We start from the raw sequence: 26,678 nt of genomic DNA, 5'->3' as shown, positions 1-26,678 counted from the left end.
TAAAATGGCAGCAAATCCACTGACATGAAATCCACACACCTCACTGCAGTACTACTCTTTAACCTGCAACAATGACACGGCAGCCTTGAGTCGGCCAAGTAGACCAGGGTGTTCTGCGTAGATGGAGGTTGGGAGGACAAGACCAGAGAACCACAGGCAACATCTACAAGGCAGGCGGCAAAAGGGCAGGGACAAACCCCAATGGTGACAAGACCTGCTTGAAATCGCTCTACACGGGGGGAGGTGAGGACAGGCAAGGAGCACCCGACAGATTGGAGGAACCACCCAGGCTGCCCAGAGGCTCTTCCCGCGCCGCCTGGGCTCCAGGAACCTGTGAGGGGCGTCGGCATTCTCCCTGGGTCCACGGGGCCCGGCCTACACCCCCATGAGACCCCCACACTAACCACACAAAAACCCCACATTAAGAAGCAGCTGTGGAAGTAAAATCCAAACTGACCAGAAAAGAGAAGGCGCAGATAAAAGAGGGGAGCAGGAACAGATCAGAAAGTAGGAAGTCACGTTTTTTAAAAGTTTATGAAAACAGCAGGAAACTCTAAAACCATAAAACTAGAAAAACTGTCTTAATCCACCTCCTTCCTAAGAGATCAGGAAAACAAACTTCATGTTAAAAGTGGGCAACAGAAAAATCCCTTACAAAGTTGTTATGAGAAAAAAGTAAGGAGCAGAATAATGTCTACACAGATAAGGGAAGTGGGATGGAGAGACATCCATAAAACAGATGAAAACTGTAACCCACAACTTCAGAAAAGGCTAACCGAAATCAGGAAGGTGATGGAAAATAAGAAAGAATAACATTAAGTCAGAATCAGAAAATTTAGATGTGCTAGAATGCAGGAAATAAAAAAAGAAAACATTACAGTTATTTTTTAAATGGAGATTAAACTAGAAAGAACACAAGAGCAAACAACCCCAACAAACAAATGCCCTAAGAAAAATTATTGGGTTTTTTTGGGTTTTTTTGGCAGTGCTGCGCGGCATATGCGATCTTAGTTCCCCGACCAGGGATATAACCCGCGTCCCCTGCATTGGGAGCTTGGAGTCTTAACCACTGGACCACCAGGGAAGTCCCAAGAAAAATGAAAGGTATGGGAAAGTAACAGGCCCAGAAGAGCTGACATATGAATAAAAGGAGTTCCCAAAGGAAGTCACTGACATCAAGTTCCACGACAGCAAAATGACCTTGTCTGGGGATGGAGGCGCCGGTGATAAACTTAAAGGAAACAGGGGAATGGCTGTGCCCAGGAGAAAGGACCAGAAGGGACAGGCACCAGGGAGTCCACGTGGGATCCCACAGGCTTGTAACTGAACATAAACTCTACTGATGTGCTTTATACACTCTTAGTAATAAACTTGAAAGACTGAACTCTCAAAACAAGGGTTTCTTTTCCTAAGTTTTGATCGTTTTAAAATGGATTTATCTTAAGAAGTAACCCTTGCCTGGAAAGCCTAGAGCAGTCAAACAGCAGTGCTGTTCCAGAGCCGTTGGTGCAGGTGAGGATGCAAGACGACCCTGCCCACACTCACCTGGGCATAGGCACTCTGAGTCACTTTTCGCAAGTCGTCCTGAGCGCCGGTTGTGATTCTCCCAAAGAAGATCTCCTCTGACACGCGGCCACCCAGAGTCATGCACATCCTGTCCAGGAGCTGCTCTTTGGTGTAGAGGTACTGCTCCTTGGGTAAGTACTGCGCGTAGCCCAACCCTTTGCCCCGAGGGATGATGGACACCTGACGAGGAGAACACAAGGTGCGCTGAGGACAGACACAGCCACTGGAGGCTGATGTGGAGCCACAGGGAGACTCACTGGCAAGGAAAGTACCACAGCCTCGGCTTGAGGAGCTGGGTGGGAGGGCCCGTCCAGGAGAGCATTTTCTTTTAGGGTAATCTCACCCGAGAGGTCTATAAAGTATTTCTTGTCTCTTATAAAACTCAACTGGAAGTGTTCAGTCCTGACAACAGGGCTGCTGCTGAGTGGTGACCCCTCCAGACTTGAAGCTGGCCCCGCCTACCCCGCTTTCCAGGAGGCAGACAGAGGGGCCAGCAGCCTTCGTTTTCTAGTCCTCTTGTTGCAATTGAGTAGATTCCTTTAATTTTTACAATCAATGCTCCCAGTTACAGGTTACAGTTCAGTGAGTTCTGACAAACAGCCTCCTCCCACAACCAAGATACAAAACATCTTCCTCTTCTCCCCGAAATCCCCTCCCCCACCCCCACAGATGAGTTGCAATTTCTAGAACTGCGCCTAAATGGCCTCATACAGTATGGACTTCACCGTGTCTGGTCTGTGTGACTGTCCCCGAGACCCACCCCCACTGCCGGCTGTGTTAACAGTGCACTCGGCTCTACGGCCGTGGAGCAATCACTGGGTAAACACACCAAACATCCACTCCTTCTTGAGGGACTTTGGGGCTCTTTCCGGTTTATTGCTATTATGGATAAAGCAGTAAAAGTATTCCATGGACATGTTTTTATTTCTCTTGGGTAAACACACAGGAGTGGGACCATTTGGTTGTATTGGAAGCATTTGTCACCTTTATGAGAAACTGCTGAACTGGTTTCCATGGCGGTGCCCGCCCGCAGGCATGGGGTCCAGCTGGACTGACCTCGGGACATGTGGAGCTTCGGCAGGGTTCCACCCACACCTCCTGGTGACTTAGGGCATCTGGTATCTTCATGCGCCTAGCGCCCATTCCTATTCCTTCTCTTGGGAAGTACATGCGCATATATCTTGCCTATTATATTACAGGGTTGCTTGTTTCCCTACCACTGAATTTTAAGAGTCCTTCATGTATTCCAGGTACACGTCCTCTGTCATATACATGTACTACAAGTATTTCCAGGGTGTGTGGCTTGCCTTTCATTTTCTCTGTGGAGTCAGGGAAACCCCCTGGGCAAGAGAGCCCCAGACGCCCAAGCCTGACCCACGGTAGCAACTGCTTTTCCAGAGTGAACCCCTCCAGCTTCTGCACACTTTTTTTTCCAAACTTTGTAACTCATCTGTGTGACCCCTTCACCCCAACACCAGCAGACGTTCCTGCCACGTGGCCCAGTGTGGCCACCGTCTGTTCCAAGCCAACTGCCTCACCTTCAGGAGGGGGTCCGCGTGCTCCAGATACCAGCCGGCAACTGCGTGGCCAGCCTCGTGGTATGCCACCGTCTTCTTCTCCTCGGGCTGCAGAACCTGAGTTTTTTTCTCTAAGCCTGACACACAGAACAGAAAACAAGACCCACTGCTTTAGTGACACCGACATCAAAAGAGATTTACACGATACCACACAGCGTCTCATCTAAATCGTGACTCAGAGACCAAGCTGCCTGTGACCATGGAATATTCCCAATCAGGGGCAGAACAAAGCAAAGCATCAGCTTCAAAATATACAACCACCGCAAAACGCATTCACTACCCCACCCGAGGCCCACTTTCTCCTACTCTCCCACTCGAGGCACATATCTCGTTTTGAGAAATAAACAGAAATGCAAAGTAAAATTCAGCACTAGGGTCAACTTGACACAGAAAATTCAAAGAAAACAAAGACTTCTGGAAAGAGCTCACTGCCTAGGCTAGGCATCGGGAATCACCAAGTAGGGGGAGACAAGGGCCCGGCCGGGCCCGGCCGAGGAGGCAGGCACACGAGGGTGGGAGGAGAGCCAGGCCCATGAGAGGCAGCAGCCCGGCACCCCCAGGGGTGCAGCCGCAGAGAAGCCCTGAGGAGGTGCCCCCGAGCCGGCCCGCGTGTTGCCAGAACTGACGGACCCCCGCTCCAGCCTGGATGAAGGCGGACGCGGAGCTCGCCCGCACCTCTGGGGTGTAGTCTGTACTGATACAAAGCTCACAGGTGACACAGGCTTTCTCGTGTTCCAGGTACTCATCTGAGAATTTCTCAACTGGTAACACGTTACGGAGTCTGGGAGACTGAGAAAGAAAAGAGGGCGAACTGTGTTCCTGAGGACTCAGCCCAGGACAAGCACACGCCGCAGAGCCGCCAGTGGGTGGGGAGAGGGCAGGTGGACAGCCCTGTGCTGCAGACACAGACATGCAGTTCTCATGCCCCGAAAACACAAGAACCCCCAGCTTGTCACAGGATTTCCCCTCCTCAGCTTGGATCCCGTCACAGGGCGCGTGCTGGCCCCAGCGGCTGAGTGTGAACGGCACGTCCGTGCCCCTCAGGGCCTGGGCTCTGCCCCACCCGCTGCCCTGGCCTCTTTCACAAACTCACTTTCCTACTAAACAACCCCCCTCCCCCGCTTCCCCCTGACCTAAAAGAACACAAATAGTCTTCTCCTGTGTTTACAGTGAGGGATTTTAATTCCACTCACAACTCTGTCACCTTAGACTTTTTCTTTTCCCTAACGAATCTCAAAAGGTCCAGTCACTCACTTGGCCCCGCTACAACTCCCCCCCGGCCCCCCTGCAGTGGCACCTACTCCTTGTCTCACCTGCTAATGAGCCTGCCAGGCCTGTGGCACAAAACAAGCTTCTGAAACTCTGCTGACAGCCGTTTCCCCCTCGGCTGTCGGCTGTGTGGCCCATGCCCTCACCCACCCCGCACCACGGGAACCACGGCCGTGCACAGGACCCCACGGGGACATCCCACCCCGGCTCACCTCCCGCCAAACCAGCGGCCCCGAGGACGCCCTTCCCACCTGTGGCCATGGGGCTCCCACACTCATGTCCGCTACCGCACGTTAAGGACCAGTAGGGGCTCTGGCTCCAGATGCGCCCCTTCTTCAAAGATGCATCCTCCTGAACTATCACTGACTATCCCGTTACTCAGTGGCTCAGGAAAACTCGTGTTAGTACAATACTGGCCATAAAACAATATAAAAAAAGCTCTTAAGCTTAACACTCAAGGCTTGCTAAAATCTAGGCTCCAACACCTCTCTCCACTTTGTCTTCCCTCCCACAGGAACTGCAGTCTGAGCAACTCGCCTCCCTCCCTGAGGCACAGGCCATGATGCTCCTCTGCTCACCCTTGTTCACACCACACCCCCTCCTCCTGAGCCCAGTTTAAACCCCGCTCTTCTGTGGAGCCTGCCTGGCCATTCCTTGTCACAGGGAAATCCTGTGACAAGCCGGGGGTTCTTGTGTTTTGGGGGCATGAGAACTGTGTGTCTGTGTCTGGAGCACAGGGCTGTGCCATTCCCTCCTCTGAATGCCCAAGTTCTCGAACTGCTAGTTATCTTTTTAACGGTATTAACTATAAGCTCTCTAGAAAGCAAGGAAAACACATTACTGGCCAACTCTGCTTGACAGGTGAGCATTTCCCGGTCAAACAGTTGTTACAGCTGTTCATTCATCACCAGTATCTAGCTTGGAGCACATTTAACTCATGTGATGAAATTTTTGGAAACAGGGAGGTTGTGAGTGTTTTAGAAAAACTAGACTGCTATAATTCAGGGGAGGACACCTCCCTGCTTGCCGCCCATGCAGCATGAGTGTGGCATCTCAGACCCATCCGCCAGGGTGGCGGTGAGCCCCAGGCCTGGGGGGATACATGCCCTGGCCTCAAACTCACGCCATCCGCCCTTGGTCGTGGGTCCCACCAGCTGCCTTACCGCCAATTACTCGTTCAATTGCTTGTTCGAAGTGTTTCTGATTTATGGAATCTGAAAGGTGTCTCGCAGCGATCAAAGCAGCTTCATTGCAGACGTTGGCAACATCGGCTCCTGTGAAAGGGACACACACAACGGCTCACCCGCCAAATACACCTGAGCTCACTGGTCACACATTGTGAGGAAGGGAACCCAGGCCAACCGTCCACCAGCAGCAGGCTGTAGCACTCAGTCCTGCCTGGCACAACCCGGCCCCTGAACTGCACGCTGCAAGTATCAGCAGTAGACAGATGCCCTCAGGCAGCCCTCCACCTTTAGAGACTGTGCAATGACAGCAAACTAAGACAGCGCTTTAAAATGCCCATCAACTTAGTTCCACCATCTCTGTTGGGAAAGTGACTTAAGTGGATATTGGGCAATCTGCTGACATATAATGAAATACATGGGCATTAAAATGGCATAATGCATTCAGTTAAACAACGAAAGTTAAACATGAGAAGTTTGCCGAAAGCATTCTAGATCCTTAGGTCTCTGTAAACTACCTTTACAGAGAAAGTACATAGGGACGCAAATAGGCCGTAACACAATGTTTGTGCTCAACAAAAAATATTACAAAGTCAGGCCCCTGGGACATTGAAGGTGCCTGTGCCCGTGTATATAACCTTCTCAGGCTGTAGATAGATGGTCCCTTCTATTCCATGTTAAGTTTGGAAGAAGGGAGAGAGGGAACAAGAAAGGAATGGTCACATCCTGTAGACACAACAGCAGGTCGTGCTCACCCACCTGAAAACCCCGGGGTCAAGGATGCGAGTCTTCTTGCCAGCTTCTCCTTTTCCAGGGTGCTGTCCAGTTTCAGTGGTCGGAGGTGAACTTTGAAAATAGAGGCTCTTCCTTTTATGTCCGGCGGTCCTTGAGAAATTATTTTTAAGGAAAAAAAAACATAGTGAAACAGTTGCACCCCTCCTCGCAAGAACTGGATTGAATCCAGGGAAAACCATCTCACCGATAAAGATCTGCCTGTCGAAGCGCCCCGGCCTCATCAGTGCTGGGTCCAGGATATCTGGTCGGTTGGTGCCCGCCAAAATGACCACGTTCGTCGTTGTGTTAAAGCCTGGAAATAGAACAAAGGCATCACCATTGTTAAATGCCATGAGGAGGAAGGTGACAGCGTGCCTGTCCAGAACGTATGAGAACGAGGCACACCACTTTAGTTTTCTATTTATTGTCTAGTGATTTCTTAAGTCACAAACTTAATGATTTTTCTTACTATTCATCTTGTCCTTAATGATTAAGTCATATACAGTATAAGACTTAAAGATTTAAGGATCAACTACTAAAGACAAATTACCAAAGATTTAAATTTATGTAACTAGAAATGTAGATTATGTTGTCAACTTTAGAAAGTTTTAAAAAATCAGTAAGGTTAAATTTGCAAAGGAAGTGTCTGAACTCCCTGGGCCACAGGGACCACTCACTGCGTATCTGAAGGCAGGCACCACCCCACCTCCAACCTCTTCTGCAGGCTCAGCCTGCTCCTCTGACTGGCCATTTCTCAAGCGGCAATGCCATGGCCACAGAGCCGTCACCCCCAGGACCCTGGTGCAGCCCCACCTTCTCAGTCTGGCTCCCATACCCGGCCCAGGAACGCAGACCCGCTCAAAATCTGCCAAATTCGCACTTGCTAACGCATGGATTTTCCTGATCCTTCAGAATCATAAATGGTTTAAGAATGAGATTATGATTCTTTAGTGAAGCATTTCACCAGTTTTTCTCTTATTTGGCACCAGGTACAAATGCCATCTTAACACCAGTATTAAGTTACGGCAGGCTGCCAGGCAAGACTATTTTTTTTGTGTGTGTGTGGTACACGGGCCTCTCACTGCTGTGGCCTCTCCCGCTGCGGAGCACAGGCTCCGGACACGCAGGCTCAGCGGCCATGGCCCACGGGCCCAGCCGCTCCACGGCATGTGGGATCTTCCCAGACCGCGGCATGAACCCGTGTCCCCTGCATCGGCAGGCGGACTCTCAACCACTGCGCCACCAGGGAAGCCCCAGGCAAGACTATTTTGCTATTACCTGTACTGGAACAAAAGAGACCTTAGATAGGGCTTGTTTATTTTAGAGAATCTCTCTTTGCTCTCTGTATCAGCACAGGACTCTCATTTTAGAAACATGAAGAACAATTAGAAAGCGCAGTTCAAAACACAAAAGACTTGAACATTCACCATCCATTTCCACCAGCAGCTGGTTGAGGGTATTCTCCTGCTCACTCTGCCCCCCGAAGTTGCCCCTTCCTCTCTTCCTTCCCACGGCATCTATTTCATCGATGAAGAGGATGCAAGGGGCATTCTTCCGAGCGAGGGCAAATAAGTCACGGACCTGGATGAAAATGTAAGCACTGGAGTCACTTGACAAGTGAGTGTTATCCTCCCAATAAAACACAGACATCAAGCTTCCTGTCCCCCAGGAAGGCCATCCTGTGTCACTCACTGTACAGTACAAATTTAAAAAGTTACAAGCAGCAAAGAAGTGACATGGCAAACGGTGGGAAACTTATGTAAGGTGAGCAAATATTATTTCTAAAAGCTCATCAGTTATTGTTATATAAGAAGCATGAACACCAACAAACTGACACTACATATCTTTATCCTACTAAAAGGTAACAGGTAGAGTTGTAAAGTTTGTATTCAGTTTATAAGTCCAACCACGCCGGGCTCCCTTCACGCCCGAGGCAGGCAGTAACAGCAGACACTTAATCAAAGACCCAGCGACGTGTACACACAGCAGAGGCATGACCCTCCCGAGCCCAGCCAGCTGTCGCCCCGCCCTCAGACCACGGCAGTGGGGGCCCTGCGCCCACCTTCTGACCTGCTGAGTTAATACAGTGTGAGGTGAGACTTACTCTAGCTGGACCCACACCGACAAACATCTCCAAGAACTCAGATCCACTAACGGTGATGAAAGGGACGTTGGCTTCTCCGGCTGTGGCCTTCGCCAGCAGTGTCTTCCCAGTGCCTGGAGGACCCGTGAGAATGGCACCCTTCAGATACAAAAAAGAGAAAGTATATTTGACTAGAATTTCAGAAAAATAAATTGCATATCCATAAATAATTCCAAGGTATAAATCTGTCTACAAATTTTAGTGATATACACTAAATATTTCTTAAACATGTGAACAATGATATTAGTAATTATATTAGTAATTATATTATATTAGTAGCATTATATTAGTAAGAAGAAAAAGAAAATTATATGACAAATATATTAGAAATTATATTAGAGAAACATAGAGAAAGTAATTATATTAGGGAGAAGAGAAAGGAAAAGACTAGTAGAGACTATACTTTTTTTGTTTGTTTGTTTTGTTTTTTGTGGTACGTGGGCCTCTCACTGTTGTGGCCTCTCACGTTGCGGAACACAGGCTCTGGACACGCAGGCTCAGAGGCCACGGCTCACAGGCCCAGCCGCTCCGTGGCATGTGGGATCTTCCCGGACCGGGGCACGAACCCATGTCCCCTGCATTGGCAGGCGGACTCTCAACCACTGCGCCACCAGGGAAGCCCGAGACTATACTGTTTTAAAAAACCTGGGGGGCTTCCCTGGTGGGGCGGTGGTTGAGAATCTGCCTGCCAATGCAGGGGACACGGGTTCGAGCCCCGGTCCGGGAAGATCTCACATGCGGCGGAGCAACTGGGCCCGCGAGCCACAACTACTGAGCCTGCGCATCCGGAGCCTGTGCTCCGTAACGAGAGGCCACGATAGTGAGAGGCCCCTGCACCGCGATGAAGAGTGGCCCCCACTTGCCGCAACTAGAGAAAGCCCTCGCACAGAAACGAAGACCTAACACTGCCATAAATAACTAACTAAATAAATAAATAAAAGCTGAGCTGATGGCCTTCTTCACTGAAGTTGCCTCCTTAAAAAAAAAAAAAAAAAAACTTGGTAAGGATGTGAAATTTGAAATACATATCTTACTTTTTAAGATTTTTAGTGTTGCTTTTTAGACCTAACAGTATATAAGGGGTGACTTAAGCTGGGAATCTACTAATAAACCACCTGAGGTTTACTTCAATAATTCAAGGAGACACAAATATCACACTTCCAACTTACATTTTGCTTATTTTCTTTCCTTTAAAATTTCACAAATGAAGTAAAAATCTAATAACCAGTGATGAACTTAAAAAGAATACTGTTTGCTCAAACACTGTAATTACTTAAGTCGTGGAGATGCCTAAGTATGATGTGAACAGGTACGCAAGTATAGCAAATTATAAAACTACAAAATGTGACTTTTTATCCGTGGAGGCAGGCAGGACATGAAATCAAGAAAATGAGGATTCCCTTTACAAAGGACTCCTTTAAAGTAAACTTTATTAACGGGTTTTTAAAAGAATTAGTTAAACATTTTCTCTTCATTTACTTAATGCCTGAGCCTGGCCCTGGGGACACAAAGATGGGCAAGGCTACCCGTGGCGCGCAGTGGGCGGGGGGAGGTCTGTCCTCCACGGAGTCCTGGGCCATGAACCTGAGTTCCAGGCCAGGCCTGCTCATGGTGCTGAGAGAGGGACAGCGAGGTCACAGCAGAGGCAATGGCCTGGGGGCTGCTGAGAGAGGGGTGTCTAAGTTGCCCTGGAGGGAGAAGGCAGCAAACCAAGGGGAGAGGACACACATTTTCTCGGGAACACACGCTACCTGCAAGAAGACACGTCCACGCAGGACAGCCGACCTGAAGAGACGCGCAAGTTAAACGGAGACTAGTAAGTTAAGATGGAGGAAGGAGAGAAAAAGAGCTACTTTATAAGTAATCAAACTTCATAAAATTGTAACTTCAGAGATCAAGAAATACTTCAGAAGATTTTTGGGTTAATGAGCTGAAAACCGTCTTCTGAAAGTTCATTTTACCTTTGGGATTTTTGCTCCTAGGTCTTGATACTGCTTTGGGTTTTTCAGGAAATTCACAAATTCCATTATCTCTAGCTTGGCCTCCTCGCAGCCCGCCACATCTTTGAACTTCACATCTATCTCGTCCTTTAGGACCTTGGCAGTGGTTTCTCCGACACTGAAGAGTCCGCCCATGCCCCGGCCCGTGCGGCCGATGCCGGCCGGCCCCCTCCGGATGGTGTAGAGCAGGAAGGTGATGATGAGCACGGTGGGCAGCATGCTCAGCAGGAAGGAGCTGGGGGCCACACAACAGCGCAGTGCTCAGGCGAGCAGCCCTGGCTCGGCTGCCCTGCAAGGGACCCGCCACCCCGTAACTGCACACGGTTTCTGCCTGTGCAACACCGGCCTATCCGGGTACATCTGAGGCACAAGGAGACTCTTAGTGTGTCAGTATCACTGAAGGAGAATCTCAGAAAGACCAAAGAAAAACCCGTTCTCAACACGTACGCTGTCCAGTGGTGCTTTATTCCTACCTCAAGAACTACCATTTATGCACAGGACAGACCTGTGATTTACTATCACCACATCAAAATTTCAAAGAAATTTCATTCAAATTGCTCATTTAACAATTTTAACATGATTCTGGTGTTAGCCTGAGTAGAAATTCCAGTTCTCTTATTGGAATGCATCAACTTATTCTGAAGAGATGTCTTCCAAATATTCAATCCTTGCGAAGGCAACAGTGGTGAAAGCTGTCTCTGGGCGGCTCGTGCAGGATCACAGAGACCCAAGGGCAGGGGTGCCCTCCAACCCATGTCTGCCCTGGGGGGAGCGGCTCAGGGATGACTTAGAGCCTTTTGCCTTCTGTTTGTCTTAATAAAGTCAATTTCCACACAACTACAGGCACAGACATATACTTATACTGGGTAACATAATGCAATTTAGTTTAACTTACCCTAAGAAATTTAGGTCAAAACCTGGTACATGGTTTAGGTAAAAAACAAAACAAAACAAGAATAAAACCAGGATTAGCTTTCTAACTCTTCATCTATTATAGAATTTTAAATGCTGCTATAGCATTTAAACCATGAACAATTTACCCTTTGGTTTATTTCTGGAGAAAAAAAATAAACACACTGACAATAAATGTTTAAGGAATGGTGCAACAAAACTTTGTGTAATGTTTCAGGACCAGCCTATAAAGTTAAGTAATTATATGATAACCTCAGGGACCAAGGGATATACTGCATCACGTGTGAAATAATCTCGGCAGCTAGCTGGATCTATTAATAATACTGCAGGTAGATTGCAGGTCTACATACACCAAGACTCAAGAGAGTCCCTGAGGCCGAGTAAGACCATCAGCTCAATTAACACGCTAGCTACCTCTTTCTCTGCTCTCTTACGTGTACAAAAAAATTAAGCTTTATTTCTACTTTCACTCTCAAACTGGTAACTCTAAATCAAGGTATGCGTTCTGCATTTAATGCAAATGGGGTCACCACCAGGAGGAGGTCTACCAGGGCGTCCATGTGTGAGCACTCAAAGGCCATGTATTCCCAAATAAGCCCAAAGACAAGCAACTCCTGAAGTCAACAAGCTGTTCCTGAAAGACTCAGACCTGAAGTGGCCTTTCTAAAGACAAATAACCTTTAAGGGAAGAAGCAGCTCTGACCAGAAAGGAAGAAGCATTACTTAAAAATCCTGGAAATTCTGTGAAATATAAATGTAAAAGATAGTTAAAAGGTGGGAATGCCACTCTTTAACACAAAGGGGCTCTTTATGCTAAAATCCTACTCAAGAATGGTGCATTGGACATTAACCCCAAACCACTGCTTAATAAAGATAAATATTAACATGTAGAAAATCAACCAGTCTCCAGCAAACTAGTAAGTTACTAATGGTTGAAAAGAACTCTGGCCAAACTGAGAGGCCTGTTGAGAATATAAAGTGTGATGCGCTGCCCCCTGCTGACAGAATACACAGTGAGCCCCGGGAGCACAGGCAGCCTCCTGTGTTCACAGACATGCTTCTTACCCATCACTCTCAGCAATGTAGACCACAGGGACCCGATTCTCCCCTTCTATGCCCAATTCCTGCTGTAAAGTTTCCAGATTCCGCTCAAAGGTGTCCACACTGCCAATATTGAACCAGACATACTGCTGTAAGGACAGAAAAACAAAATATCCTAATTTTGTTAGGGGAATGAAGAGGAAACAAAGGATTCAATTCACAAAGGGTTCAACTTCCCAAGAATTTTTCAGAAATACATCAAATTTACAAATTAAAAAACCCAACAATAACACAATGTTTTAACAATGCAGTGACTAAGCTTCACTCAGTGAGAACCCTTGACAAGCCTAAGCCAGTAAGCATTTCTGTAGCAGCATTCCTCCAGAGTCCTAAAATTGTAAACTTGAAAAATGAAAACTCTCTTTGAAAAAACAACCCTTTTCATAAACAAACAAGCGTCCTTTTCCTCTTGTCCACTTCTCAGGAACTTCTTAGCTGCCTGGTCCTAAACTAAACACCAGCCTGCGGCAGGGATGGCACCTCTCACTGTTGAGATGGTTCCCAGCCCCAGGTGCACCACGACACCCTGGGTCCTCAGAAGGAGGTGCTATCACTGACCGCTAGGAGGCAGCTCCACCCAATGGGACAGAAATACCCTCCAGTCACTGGACCTGGGAGTTCCTGGGACCCTAGGGAGGGACACCCGAAGGGCTGGAGGCAATGGCGATGCTCCCCACCAGCACAGGGCTCCCCACTGTGCTGGCATTTACCGTCCCCGTTTGACAGAGAACAAAACTACAGGGGTGACCTCACCACCCACGGTTACACATCTAGGAAGTGGGTGGCTCTGAGCCCAGGCTGGCTCCAGGGCCAGCGACAATAACCAGCAGGCCACACTGGCTCTCCGACACAACCACTTCCACCTCTGGAGCTTCCCCACACACTGGCCCCTCTTCCCAGCACCCGGCAAGCATCAGCTGCACTGCACAGCTCTGAAAGACTTTGTTCCTCCTCTAACCTGCAAACGCCTAAAAAACATGTAAACCTCAGACACCTGAGACGTGTACACAGACAAGAGCAACACGTCCCCGCAACCATTCCACCACCAGGGTTACTGAGTGGGGGCCGTTACTCTGGTGTTTCTCTCCACGTGTCTAAAAACAAAAGACGGCGAGTAAGTTGTATAATATTCTATAACAATAGTCCTCGGTAAGTTGTTCACAGACAAAGCTACACAATTCCTGTGGTTATAGGTCCCAAACGTGTCAATGACAGAACACTCCCCAACTTAGCTCCCACCACCAATGGGGCAACAAGCTAAATGATGCCTCACATCAGAGAGTTGGGTGGACCAAGGCCCAGCAGCACGGAATTCCAGGGACAAGACCTAGGTGAGACCCTCTGGGGTGGGTTCCAGCTCCGCAGGTGATTCCTATGCACACTGAGGTTTGACAACCACCACTGACCTACACAATCTCATTTGAGAGCTAAGCCCTAAGAGCATTAGTATCACTCCCATTTTAAAGATAAAGGAACTGGGGCTTCGAGGGGTTAGACCATAGAGCTAGTAAAGAGCAGAGTTTATCTGAGGCTAAGTGTGTCAGACTCCAAAGCCTGTGCTTATACAGCACAGCACAGCAATTAATATCGCTATGCCATAAGCAGTTGGACACTGAAAATCTTATACCCATTTCCGAAAGCTTGAAATAGTCTTTATTAAACAGGCAATACATATTCTCTGTAAAAAACTAAAGAAACACAAACATAATGAAAATAAAAAGCATCCATGACCTCAATATCCAGAGATAAACACTATTAGCAATTTTGATGTTGTTTTTTCAAGGTTTCATAATACCCCTTTTACAATCTTGAAATACGCACAATTTTGAAAAGAAATCAACATAATACCTTAACTGTAATATAAAGGAGTGATACAAAGTGATTTATAATAAGATGGTACTAATTTCAATATGAAAATGCTCGTGCATGCCAGTACTAAGTGTAAAAACTGCTCCCCAGGGAGGAGCAGGCCCTACTGAGAGCCGAGCCCCAGCAGGCGATTAGAGAGGGACGTGAGGAGCCGCTACTACTGACCAGGGGCCTAATGGGCCTGTTTATATGGTTCTAATTTTTTGCTCTATAAACAATGTTTTGGAGGACATCCTTGCACAGACACCTTTACATGCATCCCTAATTATTTCCCTAGGATTATTACTGAAGCAAAATTACTGGGTGTATGCGTACTTTCAAAACTGCTGATAAATACACTGCCAAACTGTCCTCTTGAAAGGGAGTGCCAATTTAATTCCCAGCACTAAAAGTCTGAGGAACAGTTCTGAGGAAAAAAAGTAGCATGGTTATTAGTGAACATTTCATCATAAGATAAAGAGAATGGGGGGAGGGGATTAAGACAATTCAAACAACTTTCCTAACAGTGATTGAAATACCAAAGTCCTATGATGTTAAAGATATTCTTATATTTATTGATATGTTATCAGAGACATGGTCACCATCAGTTCTCGTTTTCCTTAAATGTTGCCCCATCCAGGCAGGATGATGACGAAATGGTGAAGCGAAGGCATCCTGATATAGAAGGGATGCAGCCTGGAAAAGGGCTGGCCCTAGGGGAGCTGTAAGATCGCAGGATGCCCAGGGGCTAGGAGTGGGCCTCAGGGTCAGGTCCAGGAGGGCTGGGAATCACCTGGGAACCTCATCTGCCCCCTCCCCCTCCCCCCCATAATCCCCTCAACCCACTCTGGGGTCTCTGGAACACAGTTCAAACTGGTTGGACAAGAAATACAAATGTTTTTTTTTTAAAAAATAAGAACAGAAATGGAAATTAAAATAATATAACATCACAAAACAGTTGGGAGAGATATGACCAGAATGCTTTTTTTTGGCAGTATGCGGGCTTCTCACTGCTGTGGCTTCTCCCGTTGCGGAGCACAGGCTCCGGATGCGCAGGCTCAGCGGCCATGGCGCACGGACCCAGCCGCTCCGCGGCATGTGGGATCTTCCCAGACCGGGGAACGAACCCGTGTCCCCTGCATCGGCAGGCGGACTCTCAACCACTGCGCCACCAGGGAAGCCCCAGAATGCTTCTTAAACTGATTTGACAGAAGCTGTCTTAATACATAAGCAATTCAGATTTTAACATTTTTTTTTCTTAACCAAACAACTGTTTTCTCAGTCTTGAAAAATCATAGATACTGGAATACTGAAAACTAGATTTCACGCACTGGTTCCTAAATGAATAGCCAACGTGATCACCAAACCAAACCAAAACCAAAACCACTGCCCAGCCCCTGCACACGTTACGGACACAACGTTCACATCCTCACTGTCAGTGAGGACCCTGGTGGCTGCGCTGCCCAGCTCCGACACGGCCAGCGTCCATGGCTACTGCAATGTGAGGGAATGCTTGCTTTTCAGTTTTACATCTGAAAAGTTAATTTACAGCTAATTCACATCAATTAATAAGATCATTTACCCCATCAACAGGAGTTTTTCCTGGTGTAAAAGTCACTCGAACAAAACGCTTGTTGACGACTTCCAGTCTGTCTACCTGGAATTTTAAGAAGTTAAATATTCAAACATAAATTTACACAAAGACTTGAGATATTCTTTTAAGCTCATCTGAAATGCCTATATTTCAGACACACAAAAGAATATAAAGTAAAGAAAGAAGATAACATAAGGATTCCCCGTGTTCCCCCCTCCGGCTTGAGAAAGAAAACAGCACAAACACTGCTGAAGCCCCCAGTCACCCAGAGGTGGCCGCTCTCTGCAGCGGGTGCTGGCCACCCCAAAGCAGGGCCTGGTCCCGGGCCACAGAGACCCAACCCTAAACAGACACTCACTTCTGCCTGTTTTTAAACTTTAAAAATGGTCTCATCTGGCATGCACTTTTCTACAACTTTTTCTTCTGTCCTTGTATCTGTAAGGTCTTTCCTTGCTGACATGTCAGTTCTGCAGGGTACCCCATTTTATAAGTACACCCCAAGTTAGTGGTCCATTCTCCTGTTCACAGACATTCAGACTGTTTCAAACACTCTCCCATCACAAACAATGCTGCTGTGAACAGTCCTGTGTATACCATCTGGACACATCTTCAAGAACTTCCCTAGGATACGTACCTGTAGATAAACACAGTCCAGCTAGGCTGTAGGGCAAAATCGCTCTCCAAAACACTACTGTCCTCACTTGCTATTAAAAGACTTTTAAATTTCTGCCCCTCTAGGGTACAAAATGGTTTAAACTTGATTTTCCTGCAAGCTCCTAACTACACAGGGTTCTGAAGATCACTTGCACACCGCACCCCGAGGCCTCTGGCTGCTGTGGAGTGGAGCACTTGCAGGGGGGGCCTGTTTCCTGCCGCTGTCAAGTCTGCTCTGGCAGGAAGTCTGGAAGGTACGAGCCCAATATGCGAAGTGAGGGAGCCCTGGATGGTTCCAGGAGGAACCGAAATGGGGGCTCACCATCTGGAAAGGACTAGAGAACTCTACCCCACATAAAACTGCTGGGGCAACGGTAGACTGACTGCAGAGAACCAGCAGGTCCGGAGGAGATGTGGCTACAGAGCCAGGACCTGTCCCCACACTCGAAGGACAGGAGTCACTTCTTAGAAAGCAGGCTCCTCACGACACCTGGGAATCACACATGTGAGGGCCTCACTTGCTTCAAAAATCTGAGTAGATAATCGTTTCCATTTTGTCCATCCTCACCTTACTGTACAACCTTTAAAAATAATTTTAGATTCTTTGTATTTCATAAGGATTAATATCTTTATTTTATTCATTTCATTGATGAAAAATCCAGTATTGAGAGCTTAAATCATTTCCCCAAGGTTACAGAGCAGGCCTAATCCTGGTTCTCTTACTATCACTTTACTTCATCAATTCTAAGATGGGCATTTTTCATATTTTAACCTCTCAGACATTGGGATGCATGTTGACAACTGATGGTATTACACAGTTTCACTGGCGGCTCACTCAATCTTTCTTAGTAACATGTAAAATAACATGTGCCTTACAATCCACAGCATCTTAAATGAGCTGAAACAGGGTCTCACTGGGCAAAGACCCAGCCCGGGGGCACAGAGCTCATGCCCGGGCCTTCACTCAGAGCCCATGGCTAGCACTGTAAACACTAAGTCACCTATTCACCCACTTCCAGGCCCACAGGAGATTACAAGCAGTGAAGGTGTAAAGGAGCTGGGAGAGGCTGGGAAAGGTGCAGGGAGGAGAGGCACCCGAGGGCACAAGAGGAATGATGGGAGCAGACGGGGACGCCAGAGCAACAGTCAGGAGCAGTGGCTCCAAAGCGAGGCTCTAGCATGAAAAGAAATAAAAGGAGTTCGTGGTAAATGTGGGGACTGCTGGGTCAAAACAAACAGGTTCCTTGGTTGCAGTACTTTCCAGCATTAGAAAAATCCAACACGGGACTTGATGACGAACAAGCCTGGCTAACTTGGTGGCTGTTTATCACTTTATTGGCCTCATCTGAACCCGCCCCCCCCCTTTGAACCCCTGCAGCCTGCAGGCCCACACAATACTCACTACTCCTTTGGAAAGATAGTTATTGACAAAGTCCTTCCATGTGATTTCTCTCCCGGAGCTCTTGAACAGGAAGTAAAACAGGACTCCTCCCCAAAACAGGGCGGTCCAGAGAAAGTACATCCTGAATTCCTTGTCATCCCACGGAATGTCACCCTGGGCAAGGAAGGAGACATTTCTGTGAAGCATGCAATGTAACAACAGTCTACGCTGTGCTGGATGCAAATCCCCTCCAATGGCAAGAATGCTACCCCAGAGCCCCAACGTCAACCATACAGTGTGGAATCAAACCTTCTGGAACCTGGACCACCAGTGAGAATCGTCTTTCTTCCCACCTCGTTTTCCACCACCACCAACTCCTCCTCCAGAAGGACGTGGGGCAGCCGCTGGCTTCGGTTCTGTTCAGACAGAGAGTGTGTACAGTGGCATGGCAGGATTTCCTATCTCTCAGCAATGTTTTCATTAATACCGTTTAATAAAGTTTTATTGCAAAACACATGACAACTGATCAGTTACTAAACAAAGTGCTATGAGGAAGCCTGAGACTAAGAGAGAGAGGGGTGGCCCTCAGGGAGGCTCCCGGCGCTTCACACACAGGGTCTCACGAGCTGCACACTTACCCAAGGACCAGTAGACACACGACTCCGCCCATCTTACAGATAAGAAAGGGGCTGACATGCCTGCTGATCACCTGGTGCAGTGCTCAGTGACACTGAGCAAGTGACAGAGCTGGGATCTGAGTGCACATGAGCGCGTTCCTGAGGTCCCACCTGAAGGTAAAAAGTAGGTGCCCCCGCCCTGCCCCAAGCCCTGAAGTGAACACTGTTAACAGTTTCTTCTGCAGGAAAGACATGATTTTGATAACTGGCCAAAAACAAAACCACCAGTACCACAACAAACCCACTTCATCCCCATAAAATCTGTTGGTAAGAATCTGAAATTAGTCACTGTCATGAGTTGAACTGTGTGCTCCAAACTCATTTGCTGGAGTCCTACTCCCCAGTGATCTTACGGTCTTCACCAAAATACAGAAGTTGAAATGAGGTCACATGGTGAGTCCTAATCCAATATGATTAATGTTCTTATAAAAAGGGGACATTGGGACACAGACGTGCACAGAAAAAAGGCGATATGAAGAGACCCAGGCAGAAGATGGCCCTCTACAAGCCAAGGAGAAGGCCTGGAACAGACCTTTCCCTCACGACCCTCAGAAGAAACTAACCCTACTGCCTGCCGACACACTGATCTTGTACATCCAGCCTCCAGAACTGAGAGACATACTGTTGCTTCTGACACCCAGTTGTGGAACTTTGTTCTGGCAGCCCTAAGAAACTAATACAGTCACTAATACCTTCCCTTTCCCCCACTTCTCTATCCTTTCAAAGACCCACAAATACTGTTCTGACATCTTCAACTCCTGGGAAGCCACCCCCTCACTGTGCAGGCCAGGAGGCCTCGGCACCCAGTCACCTGCAGGGCCTCACCGCCTGGGCTTCCTGTCATGCTCACCCCTCTGAGATGCACACAGGGAGCTCCCGCACCCCTGTCTTAAGTGAGGCAGGGTCTCAGAGAGGCAAGCCCACCCCTAAGAGGCCCAGGCCTCAGAAATAAAGAGGAGGCACATTTCTAAAGTTGTTGAACGATGTCCCATGTACTCCAGGACAAAGTAACATATATGCAAAAGGTACCCAATAGGTTATATTTAAAAAGTGGACCAATCACCATTAATCAGCCCCAAACCAAGGTCAACAGGAAGTCGCCTGGTCACCAGCGCTCCATCAGCCCACATAGCACTGTTCCTTCCTTGGCTCTGGCCTGGCTTTCATGCTCCACATTCTCTTAGCATGTATTTGTCCCTCCAACGAGACCCAAGTTCACTTAAAAACAAAGGCTGTATTTTATTTTTCCTTGTATCTCCCTAGAAGGAAACGATGCCAGCTGAATGCCAGCACATGCCGGCCACTGTGCGAAGTGCTATCACACATGAAAGGGGAGCAGGGCCTGGGACACACACAGGCCCCCAAGCCGCTGGCTCTGACAAACCCTCTCTGAGTCGCTAAGGGAAGATAAGCCTCCGAGGAACAACTTGAAAAACACTGCACTCACAATACATGTCAAGTAAATTGCATGTATTGATAACATGTGCCAAATGTACTTAGATTACTAAATATGCAGTTAGATATGACTGATACTGACCAGCCAATATCTCTAAGGTAACCTTCAATTAATTCAATTTGAAAAATGACAAGAAATATGAGCAGAAAATTAAGATAAAATGAAACAGAATTTTATATGTGCTCCTAGACTACAGTTTCAGAACTGACTTAAGATTTTCTTTGTTCAGTGAAAACTATCAGCAACATCATATATTAGGGGAAAACAGTAAGTTCAAATATAATCTTTTGAAAAGGTACCTTTTTTTTCTCCCATAACTTCTTTAGGTTCACTAGCTTTTTTTCCATTTTTCCCATTGGGAAAGTATTTTTCAAATCCTGTTAGAAAAGGAAAAAAAATACACATCCTCAAACTAAAATTCATCAAGTTTTTGTGTACATGCTCTTTGTTTTGTTCTGTTTTTTAAAGATGATGTTGGGAGTAGGAGTTTATTAATTAATTTATTTATTTTTGCTGTGTTGGGTCTTCGTTTCTGTGCGAGGGCTTTCTCTAGTTGTGGCAAGGGGGGGCCACTCTTCATCGCGGTGCGCGGGCCTCTCACTATCGCGGCCTCTCTTGTTGCAGAGCACAGGCTCCAGACGCGCAGGCTCAGTAGTTGTGGCTCACGGGCCTAGGTGCTCCACGGCATGTGGGATCCTCCCGGATCAGGGCTCGAACCTGTGTCCCCTGCAGGCAGATTCTCAACCACTGCGCCACCAGGGAAGCCCATGCTCTTTGTTTTTAAAGCAGCTGATTCATCACTAAAAAGCACAAGCTAGAAGTATAACATTGCTTGTGTAGGGAGTAAATCAAAGTCTAGATAATACAGCTCACAACCCTGAGGAGTCAGAGGAAAAGGCCTCACTGGCCTGCCCACCTCATTACCGACAAAGGTGCCACATTTGAAGGTGACACACTGTCATCACTGCAATCACACAGGAGGAGGTGGGGTGGGTTATAAGAGGAGACATGACTTAGCAATCAACCGAAACAACACCTCTGCACCTGCCCTGTCAACGCCCGCTGACAGCGAGTCTCTGTCATAAGACTGTCCACCGTCACAGTCACATCTGAATGTTTACCTTTTGGAGGCCGAGAACAGAATCTCTGATAAACAGCAATCACATCTGTCAGAAGAGAACTTCTGCTGGTTTTTGCTTGAGTTGTAGCATATCGACAAAGCTGCAACACAACATATAAATAAAAGCATGAAGGTTCCATCAAGGTAAGAATGAAAAGAGCTTCATTTCCTAATACTACCAAGTAGATGAAATGCTTCTCCCTTCAACAGGCAGTTACAGACTAGCATAGAACGGCCCCCCCACCGAGGGAGGACTAGGGTTGTCCAGCCCTGGGCCGCTCTAGTCCAGCAAGAACTAGGAGACACACACTTGGCCCAGAAAACGAGAGTACTTCAAATCATACCTAATTAAGAGCTGCAGCCCAATTACGATTCTCTACCAACACGTTCACTCTGGCATTGTTTACTTAATTTGTAGCATTCAAAAGGCAAACTCTGTCGTGGAACATCTGCTGCCTCACTTGCAGGGTCTATCACACTACAAGGTCATTTACCTGACATTACAGAACAATGCTGCTTGTGAACACAATACTAAATTTATCTGTGTTCAAAGACAAGAAAGTTATGGTCCAATGTCACTGACAGTCCTGGTACTAGTAACATTTGCTAAAGGTGTTTGATATACTGTCATCCTGACAAGTCCCTTTACAGATATATCTCTGCTTTAAATAACATGTTGCTAAAAATTGTTTGTAAATACTGCCTATATAAGTCAGAGTAAATGTAAACAAACTGAACAAGCTCCTTATTAATTATTTAGGTGCACAATTAAAAGCAATCAACGGCAAGGCCCACTGAGGGGCTATATCCAAATTTGGCAGTGGAAAAGTTCAAGTAATCCTATCCTTTTGAAAAGTGAAAATTCACCACCATTTTTTAGGACAAGCTTTTACATACAGGTGAGTGTATGTAATGTTTAAAGTGAATTTCATCCGCATTAGTAGCCATCCTCACTTGCCTCCTTTATGGTCTGATGAGAAAAATAAAATACCACAAAACCATATAAAATCACTTCACATCCACAAGTGTGGTCATAATAAAAAAGACAGACAATAACGAGTGTTGGTGAGGATCTGCAGAAATTGGAACCCTTGTGCACCGCTGGGGTGATGGGTACAGCCATTTGGGAAAGTTTGGCATTCTCAAAATGTTAAATGTAGAGTTCAGTTATCACACGATCCAGCAAATCCACTCCTACTCAAGAAAATTGAAAACATACGTCCACACAATACCTTGTACATGAATGTTCATAGTAGCATTATTCATAATAGCCAAAAAGTGGAAACAACTGTCCATCAACTGATGATGAACAGACAAAATGTGGTATATGCACACAATGGAATTTTATTCAGCCATAAAAAAGGAATGACGCACTGATACATGCTACCATGAAACCTTGAAAACATTATGCTAAGTTAAAGAAACCAGACACAAAAGGTCACATATTACATGATTCCATTTATATGAAATGTCCAAAATAGGCATATCCACAGAGACTGTAGATTAGTAGTTGCCTGGGGCTGGAGGAATGGTTGGGGAGAAATGGGGCGTGACTGCTACTCGTTATAGGGCTTCTTTTTGAGTGATGAAAATGTTCTGGAATTAGACAGTGGTAATGGTTGCACAAACTTATGAATATACTAAAAACCACGGAACAGTACACTTGAAAACGGTGGATTTTATGATATCTGGATTAAATAATCAACTAAAAACCAAAAAAGAATGAGCTGATTTAATTCCAAATTAGTACACAATTAATAGCAAAGTAGGACAGAAACACTGATACTGTTCTTGGTAGACAGCAATGCTGGTCTGAGAGAACTGGGAGCTTCTGTTATGTTGGGCCCTCCCTGACGGCTGGGAACACTTGGCCTAAGAAATAACCACTGATGGGCCTCCCTGGTGGCGCAGTGGTTGAGAGTCCGCCTGCCGATGCAGGGGATACGGGTTCGTGCCCCGATCTGGGAGGATCCCATATGCCGCGGAGCGGCTGGGCCCGTGAGCCATGGCCGCTGGGCCTGCGCGTCCGGAGCCTGTGCTCCGCAACGGGAGAGGCCACGACAGTGAGAGGCCCGCATACCGCAAAAAGAAAAAAAAAAAAAAAAGAAATAACCACTGATAATGGATAAGAGTGTGTCATATGTGAATAAATATTTTCCAATGCCAAATCCATTACGGTGTGGATTGAAATGACCTGTTATCCAAGCTGGACAGGGCAACAAGTCACTGAATATCTGCTCCAGGCCAGGTGCTGCCAAGCAGTGGGGAGCCCACAGGGGGACCAGAACCAGTGCTGCCTCGAAGGAACTCAGAAGAGTAAGGAAGAGTCCTGGGAACAAATCAATTACAGGACGGTACCGCACGTGCAACAGTACAAAACCTTAAGTAGAAAGGTACAGAGGTGGCACAGAGAAGGAAGTGGGTACATGTTTAAGGGACCTAGGTATGTCACAGGGAAGTGACACCTAGCCTGGGATTTGAAAGACTCACAGTTCACCAGGCAAACAGTGTCAAAACTTTTAATTTTGGTGAAGCTGGAAATCTGATTTTTTGCATGATGGTCTTCAACATATCTCATGATATTAGGGGACTCACAGTCATGTACCTGCAGTGGGAGAAAATGACGAATGCCCACCGATACCACTGTGAGGGTCAAATGTGATAATATATGGAAAAGCACTTTTAAAATTGTGTGGCAATACCCAGATTTACATTATCATTTCCAATCATTCTGAAAGCTACTTGAGAGCAAGCGTTCTTTATTAACACCATATTAAGCAAAGCTTTGTATCACAATAAAGTACAGAAATGGGTACACGGTATGTACTTCATAAACATTATTAGCTTGCTGAATAATCAGCCCCCTTTAGGCTCTCTTTTCAAATTTCACTGACCTGGAATACCTCTAGCAATAACCCCCGTGACTGTATTTAATGATGAGATTATTTTCTACAAAAGAACCATCAATTAAATTTTTTTTCCTCTATCTAATCTAAGCCCATTCAAAGAATAATACACATAAAAGATTATGAATTTGCAAAATTTAAGTACAGAGGACCCCAATTTAGAGAATTAGGTTTTACGTCTGACGATGTGAGTACTTTTTAGTTGTGAAGCATCAGTTTCAATCCTTTGAGGATTATATCTGAGACCACACATCAAAATCTTTTCCCCAGGAACCTCACTGTGAGAACAGACTTTTAACAGATGGACAAACGCAGAGGAAAATCTGTCCTCTCAGCGTCCCTTGCAGGTAGGAGAGTAATGCCCTGGTGTCATCACCCAGATCTTCAGGGCAGTACCAGGGAATATGTGGCACCGACCTCCACAAGCAGGAGACTTCCTTACACCTCAGCATCGAAGATTCACGGAAACTATAGTGCCACTCGAAAGAAAGGCCTTTAGGTAAGATTCCTAACAAAAACCCCTGCAAACTCACAAGGCAGATCCCTACCTGCTTATTACGTCTGAGTCCAATATTCACAAGGGACAAAAGAGGAATTCGAGCAAGGTAAGACGGGGAAATGGATGTAATGCAAGAAACAGAAAGGTCTAGTGCACAGCCATTCTGAGTAAGAGACGAAGACGAATAACCCTGGCTGGCAAGGGGGCTTCGAAGAGGAAACATCAGGAATGCAGGTGCTATCACTGCCCTTTCCGTGAAAAGACTGAGAACACTTCCTCCAGGGCATCTGGCGACTGACCCCAGGGCTCGCCCACCACCCCCGGGGCTCCGTGCGCGGTCGTGGTCAACCTGCGCGAGGCGGGTCCGCCGCGGGCACAGCCGACATCGGCTCTGGGAGCCCGGCCCTGACGACAGCAAAGCAGCGCTCCTCTGGGGGGGCCACCGTTAACGACCTCGGTTATTAGGCGTCGTGTCCGCTGGGCGACGACAGCCCCACCCCCGAGCCCTCGCCGCCGGCTCCCGACGCGCTCCGCTCCGCAGGCCTCCCGGGCCCAGGGCAGCCCCGCCGCTCCGAGGCCCGTCTCCAACCGGGCCGGGGACCCACGCCGAGAGCAGGGCCCGTGACCTTGACTCCCGGCGCCGGGCCGGAAGCGGGTCGCCGGCCGGAAGCGGGCCAGGGGCACCGGACTCACCGTCCGCAGGCAGAGCCGTTCGGTGGGGCCCGCGCGGCCGCCAGGCACGAGCATCGGGGGCAGCCCGCGGGGCCGGCAGGCGCCCCGGCCCCACAGCAGAAGGCACCGGTGCGCCATGGCCGCCGGCGCGTCCCTCGGGCCGGGCGCTGACGAGCGAGCGGCCGCGGACGGCCGCGCGCTCTCGGACCTCAGGCCACTGGACTGCTCGCCAGCCACCCCACGCTCTTTTACGTCTGCTCGCGCCCCGCCCCGCCCCGGCGCGCTGACGTCAGCCCCACGGCAGCGTGCCCTCGGGCAGGGCCGCGGCCCCGCCTCCGTAGCATTCAGGGTCAGGGCGGAGGTGGGGCCTGAGGGGAGGAGCTCAGATGGCGAGGCGGGGCCTGAGGGAGGAGCTCAGAGGGTGGGGCGAGGCTTGAGGGGAGGAGCCCAGAGGGAGGAAGGCGGGGATTGGGCCGGGCTGCTAGCTTTGACGCTGCACGGGCTAGAGCGCGGGTCGGCCCCGCCGAGGCCGCTGCGGCTCCGCCGGGTGGCCCTTTCTCTCAGGACGAAGGCCGTCTTCGACCCTTCGGACACCTGTCTCGGTAGGTCCCTCGTCACATACTTGCTTGAGAGCCTATTCAGTGGGGCCTTGTCCGTGGCAGGCACCGTCCTAGGCCCTGGAGGAGCCAGGGCGGCCGTCAGGAACCGGACCCACAGCACGTGAAAATGCGCGGCCCTCAGTCTCTCAGCAGTGAGAGGAACTTGTGCTCCCAGACGAGGTGGAGTAGCGGGAAACGAGGGAAAATGTGTGAGATACTGTGGCCGGTTAAGTCGTGTGGGCTTTGCCTGGGGGGAGGAGGGAGGGTTCTTTTCCGGTTCGGGTTCGAGTAGGCGAACGTGACAGTAGCTGAGATCCGCACAGCACAGGCTTTATTCAGTGGCCAAAGAACGGAGAAGCGGGAACTGAGTTAACGGGTCAACTTCTGCCCGCCTGGCCGTGTCACCGGAGGGTAGGTTCTTGTTTCCTCACAGAATTCAGAGCCCCACACGGAGGCCACGGAGGCGAAGCGAGGGTTTACTGAGCGACCGCACGCTGTCGGGAGGGAGAGCGGGCTGCTCGGGTGAGCAGCTGCCCTGAGTTTCCTACCGCGAGTTGGTTATATGGGGCGCGGAAACAGCTGGGAAGAATATTCATTACAGGGCGAGACTCAGGGGAGACTTCTCTCGATCTTATTTCCCTTCTCCGCCTCCCCAAGGACGGGGGAGTTTTGGCCCTCTTTGGTCTTCTCAGGTCTGTCGTTGCCTCAGGTGCAGGATGGGTACTGCCCCCGTCACAGTGTTAATT

General features: G+C 48.2%; 1 protein-coding gene across 2 annotated transcripts in view; it reads right to left on the bottom strand.

Annotated features, from left to right (window-relative positions):
• AFG3L2 (AFG3 like matrix AAA peptidase subunit 2) overlaps positions 1-25,566 on the bottom strand; it is a 28,546-nt gene extending 2,980 nt beyond the window's left edge. The window contains exons 1-15 of one of the 2 annotated variants that reach the window (XM_060118728.1): positions 25,355-25,566; positions 21,258-21,357; positions 20,436-20,513; positions 18,313-18,419; positions 18,025-18,177; positions 15,957-16,031; positions 12,491-12,612; positions 10,475-10,748; positions 8,475-8,612; positions 7,798-7,951; positions 6,576-6,683; positions 6,356-6,481; positions 5,576-5,686; positions 3,105-3,220; positions 1,546-1,746 (exon numbers count right to left, since the gene is read on the bottom strand). In XM_060118728.1, the coding sequence (XP_059974711.1) occupies positions 1,546-1,746; positions 3,105-3,220; positions 5,576-5,686; positions 6,356-6,481; positions 6,576-6,683; positions 7,798-7,951; positions 8,475-8,612; positions 10,475-10,748; positions 12,491-12,612; positions 15,957-16,031; positions 18,025-18,177; positions 18,313-18,419; positions 20,436-20,513; positions 21,258-21,357; positions 25,355-25,471 (1,980 nt within the window). In that variant the 5' untranslated portion in view covers positions 25,472-25,566. Of the gene's footprint in view, positions 1-1,545; positions 1,747-3,104; positions 3,221-5,575; positions 5,687-6,355; positions 6,482-6,575; positions 6,684-7,797; positions 7,952-8,474; positions 8,613-10,474; positions 10,749-12,490; positions 12,616-15,956; positions 16,032-18,024; positions 18,178-18,312; positions 18,420-20,435; positions 20,514-21,257; positions 21,358-25,354 lie in introns of both variants that reach the window. The other variant, XM_060118727.1, reaches the window with a different exon arrangement.
• Between the last annotated feature and the right edge of the window lie 1,112 nt (positions 25,567-26,678).

The sequence above is a fragment of the Mesoplodon densirostris genome, chromosome 15 (assembly GCF_025265405.1).
Source record: "Mesoplodon densirostris isolate mMesDen1 chromosome 15, mMesDen1 primary haplotype, whole genome shotgun sequence".
Classification (NCBI taxonomy): Eukaryota; Metazoa; Chordata; class Mammalia; order Artiodactyla; family Ziphiidae; genus Mesoplodon; species Mesoplodon densirostris.
This window is presented reverse-complemented; position numbering and strand designations above follow the sequence as displayed.